This window comes from Gigantopelta aegis, chromosome 10 (genome assembly GCF_016097555.1).
Source record: "Gigantopelta aegis isolate Gae_Host chromosome 10, Gae_host_genome, whole genome shotgun sequence".
NCBI classification, from domain to species: domain Eukaryota; kingdom Metazoa; phylum Mollusca; class Gastropoda; order Neomphalida; family Peltospiridae; genus Gigantopelta; species Gigantopelta aegis.
Genome location: NC_054708.1, coordinates 52851968 through 52862958, shown reverse-complemented (window position 1 = coordinate 52862958; position 10991 = coordinate 52851968). Strand labels below are relative to the sequence as shown.

The 10991-nt window shown below is 36.0% G+C and overlaps 1 protein-coding gene across 1 annotated transcript in view; it reads left to right on the top strand.

Annotated features, from left to right (window-relative positions):
* LOC121384224 (nuclear pore complex protein Nup107-like) overlaps nucleotides 1-3049 on the top strand; it is a 32666-nt gene extending 29617 nt beyond the window's left edge. The window contains exons 22-25 of the mRNA XM_041514510.1: nucleotides 1-122; nucleotides 1238-1306; nucleotides 2249-2419; nucleotides 2853-3049. The exon at nucleotides 1-122 is cut by the window's left edge and continues 52 nt beyond it. Coding sequence (XP_041370444.1) covers nucleotides 1-122; nucleotides 1238-1306; nucleotides 2249-2419; nucleotides 2853-2957 — 467 coding nt within the window. The 3' untranslated portion in view covers nucleotides 2958-3049. The remainder of the gene's footprint in view (nucleotides 123-1237; nucleotides 1307-2248; nucleotides 2420-2852) is intronic.
* The last annotated feature ends 7942 nt before the right edge of the window (nucleotides 3050-10991 follow it).

Sequence of the window (10991 nt, the reverse complement as noted above, 5' to 3'; positions counted from 1 at the left end):
CTGTTAAACCTGACCTGATAGTAGGAGGAAACTTCACAGAACGTGTGGCCTACGAACATCGGCTCAAACAGTATGAGGCAGAGAACGATCGGTGGAAACACAATGTTACACAGCAGACCCGAGTAGGTTATTAAATGATAGGATTTTTTTTTTCTGTGGACTGGATTTGATATCAAATGCAGAAATATGACCCCCCCCTTATTGATATATGTTATAGATCTAAAGATCGGGGTGGGATTTATCTCAGTCGGTTGAGTGTTCGCTTGAGGTGCTTGCATCGCAGGATCGAACCACCTCGGTGGATCCTTTCAGCTGATTGGGTTTTTTTTTTATGCCACCCAGTACACCACAACTGGACAAAAGCTGTGGTATGTGCTTTCCTGTCTGCATATAAAAGGTCCCTTGCTGCATTAGGAAAAATGTAGCGGGTTTCCTCTGTATTCGAGTCAGAATTACCAAATGTTTGACATCCAATAGCCGATGATTAATTAATCAGTGTGCTCCAGTGGTGTCGTTAAACAAAACCAACTTTAAACTTTTTTCTAAAGATCATTACAGCTTTTATTTTGAAATGGGTATCACATGCTTGAATTAGCATTTATGTTTACAAGTCATGTATTTGTTTTGCAGATTTATAATAAAAATTCAGCTTTGGGGTGTATACCAGCAAATACACGACAATAGTAATATATGTGGATGTAAATACTACCACCTATCACCCTTAAAGTAAACCAGAAAAAAACTGGGAGTTAAACTGCTTGTTTCGGGCATAACAAGAAGACTTTTCGACTACCCATGTTCCACACAAAAAGAATCATCCTATTTTCAGGTGAACCCTGTAAATGTTTCAAACACAATAGTAGCTGGTATGTGGTCACTAGTTCAAATTAAATTACAGGAATTTACTGGCCAGATGAAACATTTCATAGCAACAAACACGGTCACATTTATCACCATTGGCAGGGTTGGTAGCATTAACTATGGTATGAAAAGTTGGGTTCACTTTGAACTTTGACCCGCTGAGATTCTATTTGGTGTACTGCTACCTATAGGTTATATTTGGTGCATGGCAGATTAAATTCTGCTTTACCCAGTGGGAAGTTCTTTGCATTGTTATGCTAAAATTCAATATGGCCAATAGGTACAGTATGTTTGAATTATAGTATTTTACATGGAGACCAATTCAAGCTTGGATTGTTTCATATATAGTAATTCTTTTTGTTACTGCTATTTACAGGTGACAAGAGACAGAATATTCAATGTTTTGCTGTTCACTGATGGAGGCTGGATGAAGGACCAGAGAGGGGTAAGGACATTACTCATATTTTAATAGCTTTTAATCTCATCATGTTGTGGTTAGACATCTTGACCTAGTGTCTTAGCAGCTGTCAGTTGGAAACTTATTGTTTTTGTTTTCAGGTATTGTAGTGGGATGTAACTCTGTGATAGAAAATCTGTTTCCACCAATGTTGCTCATTATTTTAAATTTCAAAATGGCTGCTTGTTTTATTTAACAGAACAAAAGTAGCATCGATTTTCATTATCTAAATCCAGCTACTTTTAATTATTCATACCTCTGCATGGGGACCATACACCTACCCAGTACCAAAAAAAAAAGTGCTCTTTGTAGTTTAAAAAGTCCCCTTTTTTGTCAAACTGTAGAAGACATTATGAGCTGAATTTACAAAGACTGTTTTTTTAGTCATATGAGTGTAACTACATACTTTAACAATGGTTAAATACCTGCATTTAAGAAAAACAGGCTTCATACATTCGGCCCATTTTTACTGTTCCCTTTATTCCTTTAGCCAATTTATTTTAGGCTAGGTACAGGTCTGTTGCACATGTGTTATTATTAGTCCCATACCGACCAACTGGATGGACCTACATGTATAGGTTTCATCTCCATCCCTCTGTCTATTTGTCTGTATGTCATCTGTCCCACATATAGGGTTTTTTTAAACTTTTTTTTCTGCAGTTCTTCAAGAGCTTTATGTTGTTTTATCATATAGAGTTACAGATCAAGTTTCACTTTCCTGGGGATTGGCCCATTTGTGACAGAGTTGTGGCCTTTGAACTTAAAAAAAAAAAAAAATTGGCCCATTAGAGGACATGCATTGCTTTAGAATACTAAGTTTTTGTTTTTTTTGTGTTTACATTTATTCTATACTTGTTAGTTATTGAATTTAGTTATTGAATATCCTGTAGAATATAACCTTATTGATGGTACAATAATAACGTGTTACAGGATGACGAAGACTCCGACCCACTTCGCACCTCCCAGATGGAGTCATTAAGAAAACTCTACCTACCTGCACTGTGCTTCAACTTGCACTACCTTCTACACTCCACCAGGATGTACGCCGAGTGTTTGCAGCTGGCCGATGTGATTGCTTCAGAGCAGTACCAGTTATACAAGGTAGGCAATATCTTCAATTACAGAAATATTGTCTTAACCAAATGGGACATTTTTCTACACTGTATTTAGCAGTTGGGTATGACACTATGAAATTAAATATTTACAATGTGTGTGCTGAATGCAACTGCAGTTGATAGAGGGTATGGGAGGCCCCCAGAAAGAAAATGGGTTAGGTTTAGGGTTAGAGTCAAGAAAATCATACAGTAATGATAAGTTATTAATTTTGTCAAACGGTCAACTTAAAAAAAAAAAAATCTGCAAACAAATTTGGGTATGGCACCATACCCATTTTACCCTCTGGCAGAAACCCTGGACCGTCAGGGTAACAGTAACTATATTTGTCTAAAATCACAATCAGAACGCTCAATTTTAATAAACTCTAATATACTAAAAACTATGTCTTTTATTTTAAAAAACCTGTTCTATTTTTCAGACTTTTGATAAAGATGAACTTCAACGGTTGTTACGTCTGTTTCGAGAGTCGTCTCTTGCTCTTCTTGACATCGGCAAAGATCCACTTGGCTACGAATTGGTTTAACATTGATTTAAATGACTGTTAGGCTTCCTGATTGTTTAACGTGAGATTTGTATGGTACCAACATTTTGACAAATAAAACATTTTTTGGAAAATACAAATGTTCGACTGTAGTTTGCAGATTTGATTTTCCAATTTACAGTGACTAAAACTGAGGATGAATTTGATTGTATTAAAATGACAGCTGTATGATGAAAGCTGACAGTAACAAGTTTCAGCATAAAACAATTCAGAATATTGTACAATGATTACTACTGGAAACGACTTCAGTTGTATAAAAAACGTGTGTTTTCAACACCAGAACAACTTTAATATCCAGTTGCAGAATAATAATACACTATAAACAAGTGTTTCATCCTATTATTTGTATTATTCATACCATAAAAAGTGAGGACTGACTTGGAGAATTTCGAGATTGAAGTGTTTGGAAAAACTGACTTTATTTATGAAATCTTTCAAGATGTCCCACCAAGTTCCAACACAATAAGACGTGGAGATTCTAAAGTTAAGGATGTAAATATATGTGGCATCAGTTAATTTGAATTTATTGGCAATAAATGGAAAAATGTGGCAATTGAAACTTTGGGGTAGTCGCTTTAGGTAGCAGGTTTTTCTCGTTCCAACCAGTTCACCACAACTGGTCAAAGGCCATGGCATGTGCTTTCCTGTCTGTGGGAAAGTGCATATAAAAGATCCCTTGCTGAATTAGGAAAAATGTTGCGGGTTTCCTCTGATGAACTATGTGTCAGAATTACCAAATGTTTGACATCCAATAGCCGATGATTAACTATTCAATGTGCTCTAGTGGTGTCGTTAAACAAAACAAATTCTTTAAGTAGCAGTATACCAAATAGCATCTATCCACTAGAGCATATTGATTTATTAATCATCATAATTTGACAATTTTGACATATAGTCTTATAGAGGAAGCTCATTACATTTGTCTATTAGCAGCATGTGATCTTTTATACACATTTTTCCACAGACAGACTAGCACATATCATAATCTTTGATGTGATAGTCGTGGGGCACTGGTTGGGTTGAGGAACAACCCAGTCGGAGAATGGGTCGACCGAGGGAATTTGAATCTACGACTGAAGCACTGAGATGCCTCCAAATCTAGCACTTTTAACCACATCTCACCATTGCCATCTACGGGATTTGATTGGGTGGTATGCACCCGATAACCGATTTCTTAAACTGTGGAAAAACAATTTTGTGAAAACTTAAATAATGTACTTTAAATCAGTATTTTTCAAGAAACGAGATCAAATTGGAAGTTCTTTATTAATTTTTTACCAGCTTTGAAGTGCTGTTAAAAGAGAACACTTATTTTTTAATTCAGATTATATGCTCTAATTCATTGAAGGAAATCACTTTTATAAAATGTTTATAGTCTGTCTGCGGCAAAAAGGAACTAATGAATTTGCATGTAACTACATACTGTATAATGCTAAAACTCACATAAAATATATTAACTTTTAAACCCATACCAACTCTCATAAGATTTCTTAATGGAAACATAGTAAAAATTAAAAAGTTCTTACCAAGTACAAGTATTTAATTTCTGGATCTTTTCATAGTAACATGTCACAAACATCATTTGAATTAAAAATGGAAACCATGCCACATTTTTTTTTAAATTCATTATCTCTCAGTTAATGCACAGATGTTATCTCACTACATATTGAGGAAACATATTTGTATGAAGCCCAAACTGGATTTTGCCTTAAAATAATTTCGTATCGAAATTTTTGTTTTTTAGGAAATAAAATGAAATATATGCTAGTACAAATATTAGAACGATCAGAAACACGTTTAACATACAGCCACTAATATTTTATGCAGGAAAATATATCTGAGATGTAATTACAATTGTTACAAAGTCTGTTGGTTGATAACATCTTAAAAAATTGCAGCAAACTCGCGAATGTCCCTTTATTTAAATTTTAATTTTAATTTAATAAATTTCTAATTATTTTAATAGCATTCAGATGAACAAGATACAACTATAAATCAGGTCATTGATCTTGGACTTGTAATTTTAAAAAATATGAACATAACAGTGAAAATGTGATATAAATGTGAAAACTTGGCACTGAGCTAAACGCTAATTATAGTACTTTAATGAAAAATAAACATTTTGAAATATTTTTTAACATGCATTGTGATACACATATATAGGTACAACTGTAAACTAATTTTCATTGATGTGGGACTAACAGTTTTTGAGAAATGGAGTGGAATATAAATTTCAACGATCAAGCTGAACGTACTTGATGACACAGTCGTCAACGTAATACCTATAGATATTGTTACCTACATCATTGCAAGACAAAATTTTATATTTACATTTACTCAAATTTATATTTACTAAAAAATATTCTGTTATTTTGCATTATTTGTGATGCAACTTGCCATAAATAACTAATTTTTATAAAAACAAGTTTTAGAAAATTATAGGTCGTTCATGAAATATGTACCCTGTATAAATTTGCAATGGATTTTGAAGAGCAAACCATTTCCTAACATCTGAGATGACAAACTTGGTGGTGAAAAAAAAATTGTTTTAAAAGTATAGCGGAAGGGTTCACCGTGATAAAAAAAAAAATCAGTTTTGGCTTCCTGACTGACATCACATGACATGTACCAGTGAATATTTTAAAAGAAAAAAAACACAAAATAAAACAAACAAAATCACAATTTAATAACTGCTTCACAAATATCTGATAGATCGGCAATCTATTGTTTGCCGACTTAACATGTTGTCGACCGAGTGAATGGAATTTTGAATTGCTCGGAAATTACCAGTTTTTACCTGATCAGGGGGTGGGACATAGACCAGTGGTAAAGTGCTCGCTTGATGCGCGGTTGGTCTGGGATTGGTATATAAAAGGCCATGGTATGTATTATCCTGTCTGTGGAGTGGTGCGTATAAAAGATACATTGCTATTAATGAAAAGAAATGTAAAGGGTTTCCTCTCTAAGACTATAGGCCCTAAGTCAAAATTACGAAATACTTGACATCCAGTAGCCGATGATTAATAAATCAGTGTAATCTTGTGTTGTCATTAAACAAAACGAACTTTAAACATCAAAGTATTTTATAGTTTCATATGTGCGTATAATAGCTCGATTTATAGCATTTGAACCTTCCCAACCCCTCCGTACGCACACAAAATGCTTTGTTTGCGATACTGCCACAACCTTTTGTGCATAGGTACTAAATAAATTTACCTAAATTATTTTTGAAAAAGTTTTAATGTACTTTGTAGCGTGTCCACTTGTGCAGGTGCGGACACAGCTAATGAAACCCATACAGTGAAATAACATAGGACCCTGTCCATTTGTCCGGTGTGGAGTGTGGTCCGGCGTACGGCCTTGAGGATACGTTTTTGCCGACCGGATCATGTAGCGGTAGATACCGTAGTATGTTCAGAAACACAAGCGGATACAAAACCATACTGGTGACCGCATAAATGGACACAAAGAAAAACGCGTCCAGTCCGCACCGCATACGCACAAGTGGATATTGGTGTTTGTACAAATATATGTTATTTGCATGCGCGTGTGCAGGGGGATAGTTTTGTTTGTCAAATCCACCCACTCGCCCCTTCAAGCAAAAATTTTTTTTCAATATATTTTCCAGGGGAGCATGACTGGACCCCGTATAAACTTCGCTCAATACAATCTAGATCCCCCTTCGCTATAATTCCTTCACGTGCGCCTGATTTGCAATAGTATAACGTTCAACATCATGTTTGCTCGTAAATCACTTGTTTTATATTTATTGTTTCGTAGTAAACTAAAGGATTATCAAGTTAACACAAATATAACAGGCGCGGGTCCTGGTCTTTCTACAGGTGGGGCAGGTGGGTTTACTTGCATCTATTTAAATGGAAGTTATGTATTAGCGATGGATGCATTTTAAAATAGGTGTGGGGAATTTTTTCCGTTTTAAACGGAAAGAGTCCAGACCCCTTCGACCCCTCCCTTCGATCTGCACCAAATAGAAGTCTTTACATTCTCTATGCTTCTCGGGACCATTAGGCTGAAAACAGATACACATTCTTGACAACAAAACATTTTTAAAATCGTATCTCTGCACAATGCAGTGCCAAGGGGAAGTTTTAACGAAGTTTTGGCGACATGAAGACTGCCACTCTCCATTATATTCTACTTTGTCTCCTGCATTGTCACTAGAATAATATGAATGAATGATTGTTCGCAAAGACTGCTAAAAAAGAATTTAAACCTCCGTTTAAAGCAACATGTTTATCTTTCTCTTTTTTACATTTAACAGGATATATAAAAATGCAGGGCATATGGAACAATGGCGGTGTTTTGCAGCAATAACGTTGATAATGTAGGTTCACATTACGCCTTTTTTTTTTTACCATATACACATGCATATATTTAATGTATAAACAAGGCTAAAACTTACTGCGAAATAAACAATGATAAACACTCCTTTTCCAACTGTACGAATATATTGCAATTTACTTTTATATAAATTTTGACATTTAATTAACTTAGTTTCTTCATGAGTTCTTGGAAGCAACGATAGTGATGATACTTTCCTCCTGTTTCTTAAGACACGTTTATGTTTTTCTTTACTTTTTTTTACTTTTTTTTATTGTGTCGTCTACTGACATAACACTCGTCTGTTACGACACTGACTGGTTGGCGGTTTTGAACTTGCTCAGTCCCTGCCTGAGATACCTGCACTCTTTCAAGTCTTCCCACTCGGCATCACAAATTGGACCTCTGTGGTACGTTGGGCTTAACAGCAGTCGTTGGTGAAGTGGAGCTGGCTTCACTGTGTAAATTGGCGGCAACAACACCGGCGGCAGGCGCAGCGGTCTCTCGCGAGGCTCGGGGTAAGCGTCCGCTAATTGCTGCTTTGGAATATACTTCATATTATGTTGAAGATCCAAGGCTGTTGAAGATTGTCCAGAATTCCATCTCCGTCGCTCGTGCGCATCATGCCGAGTTTCCCGCCGCGTCCACTGCCTGTCGTCTGCATTGTCAGTGGTAGAAATATCGGTGAAGTCGCCACTAGAGGCGACACTTGGTTTAGAATAAGACCAAAGCCCGTATTTCCTCTGCCGTTCTGTCTTCCTTCGTGTCTGCAATGGCTTGTTCGTAGCTTCTATGGACAATAGTCTTTCTAATATTTTCATACTTGTTCCTACCTTTGTACGCATTTCAGCCTTGGCGAGGATATTCTTTTCAGGTTCGTATGAGACCACTCGCTGAGGATAAACTCTTGTAGGTCGGCTGTACATTGTGTTATACGTCCTTATGAAACCAGTCCGAATGATGTAAAATGGTATTTTAGAGTATTATTGCAGTGAGTAATCCAGTCCACTCTCCTTTATGTTATAAATTTTGCACAGCTTTTGTGAGGTAGGTACTTATCACCTTGGAGAAATCACACATGACACTTCATTTTCGAAAACGCGACCTTAATTTATTGGTCTTGTCACTGCTTGATCAAATATTAAAGTTGGGACCTTAAAAAGATAATAAAACTCTGTATACTTCAACATGTCAGTATACAAATATATAGTCTAGGGTGTTAGCTGTCGGACAACAAATATATGATATATAAACTGGCCTTGGAGAACACTATAATGTTTCAAAACAATGCCATAGGTTTTAACGGAAAACAACGCTCCATGTAAAACAAAGACTAATTTGAGATTTTCTGAAGAAAACAAATGATTACAAGTCAAATTATTCAAAGAGATATTTCGTGATCCAAAACTTATTTAAATGTCCTATCCAATAAGCCTTCATCGAATAACAAGAGAAGTCTGTGGTGGTAAGTCCATTTCAGAATTAATATATACGTTAGTCTCTTTGGTTTAACATGACTCCAAAAACAGTCGTTGTCCAGAATATATTTAAACTTTTAATCCAATATATCAAACAGCAATGAAAATCTGTTGTAAAGTAATTTTTCAATTATTATACACGTTTGTTCACCTCTTGCTCTTTTGACCACATGACAAACTGGAGATTCACTCCGTATGTTAATACGCCCATGATCCCATATGCAAACTCTTGATTACTGTAATGTCAAACTCTTGATTATTACTGTAATGGCATTATAACCGGATCGAAGAGAAGGCCCAGGTAAGACTAGCTGCATACAGATTTCTTGACTCTTTGGATTACACTGTCACACCCCATCGACCAGTCGGTGACGTTCTGGCGCTGTTATGTAACTGTTGTCATATCTTCTCTCGTAACTCACGACCCCCGCTAATGACGTCCTGTGGTCATGTACAGTTGACCCTAAATATACATACTGGTTTGTTCACACACCGAACAATGAGTGTCCACAATGTAGAGTTAAATGCTTGTGTCGAAGAATAAGAAATTCGTTCACCGAGTGCTATGACAGACTCACGAAAAATCGGCTCTTATTTACAAAATCCCATTGATCTATGTATGTTTACAAAAAAAATCTATTGATTTATATTTGATATTCCCGTGTCCATACACGTTCTGGTGTTTTTGCAGTCGGAAAGCATTGTTACTGTTTCACTAAAATATACAGCAATGTGTTTAAGTCACGCAGATTTTTTTTTTTTTTTTTTTTTTTTTTTTTAAATCAGACAAAGCCAAGATTTTATCAACGAATGTTATTTTAACACGAAGGTCTTGCAGAAGGAGAATTTGATTTTAACAAGTAATTTTTTCACTAATTCACAGTTAGTAAAAAAAAAATGTCACTGATTTTAATATAAAATTAGTTTTGTTGACCACTTATCATAGTTCTGGCAGATATACATGACGTTGGCAATAGGATTTCTCGAGGAACATTTTATCCATCCATTTTTTTGACAGTACACTTATGTACAAACACCAGAACAATCTCATCAGTAGATAATGAACATTGTGTCCACCATAAACAACACTAGATCATAAACGTTCCCCAAGTGCACTGATAATTTATGGGTTCTTTGTTGTTATTGGTGAGAGAGGTGGTGATTTGTTATCGCACTGTAAAATTAACAATCCGGGTGGTCGTATAACACTCATATATATTTTACTATATGTTAGGTATTTATTATTGCACATCAGTGACACCTATCTATCACTAGACTTACGCTTGCTTATTAATCTGTAACCACAAACTTGTTCCATTAAAATTGATGACACGTATGCACATCATATACATATAATTATACTATATCTCTCTCTCTCTCTCTCTCTCTTTCTCTCTCTCTCTCTCTCTCTCTCTCTCTCTCTCTCTCTCTCTCTCTCTCTCACACACACACACACACACACGCACGCACGTACGTACGTACGCACACTCGCACATACACACATACACATACACATACATGGGTATAGACATAAATTATATACATTCACAAGTCTATTGTACTTGGATATATATCTGTCCATTTTAGTTCATTGTTATTCAAAATTTATTGTACAAATATGTAGGTCTAATTAAATATTAGTTTTTTTAACTTTCGCTCTTGTTATTATTAATTTATTATTTATACATTTTTTAAATCGCTCTTAAATTACTCCCTGCTCCACCTTCGCCTCACACCTATACACAACCTTAATTTAACCTGTGATTAATGCTCCTTACAACGGGAATTGAAGTTATTAAGAGAATGAAATATTTATACGCCCATAACACGTGTTCGTCCGTAACTAGTTTGGGGGTTGGGTCGGCGGGCGGATGGTGGTGGTGTGCAAAAAATACCCCAAAGTATCCTTTATGGTTTAAAAGTGGCCAATTTGTTCAGCTAAAGAAGAGCCTGTCTTACAGTGCCCTGACAATAGATTCATTTTGTACTGCCCAGCCACCCATCTCCACCCCATTGACGTAGCCAGGATTTTATACTGGGGTCGCCAACATGGTGGGTGGTTGGGGATGCAAAGATACATATAACTTGTATTATGGGGCAACAGGCAAATATAAAAGGTGTTAGGGGGTGCGTGCTTTTCCACGCCCCTCCTGGCTACGCAGGTGATTTCCCCCTATAACAATTAGTCAAGCTAGGA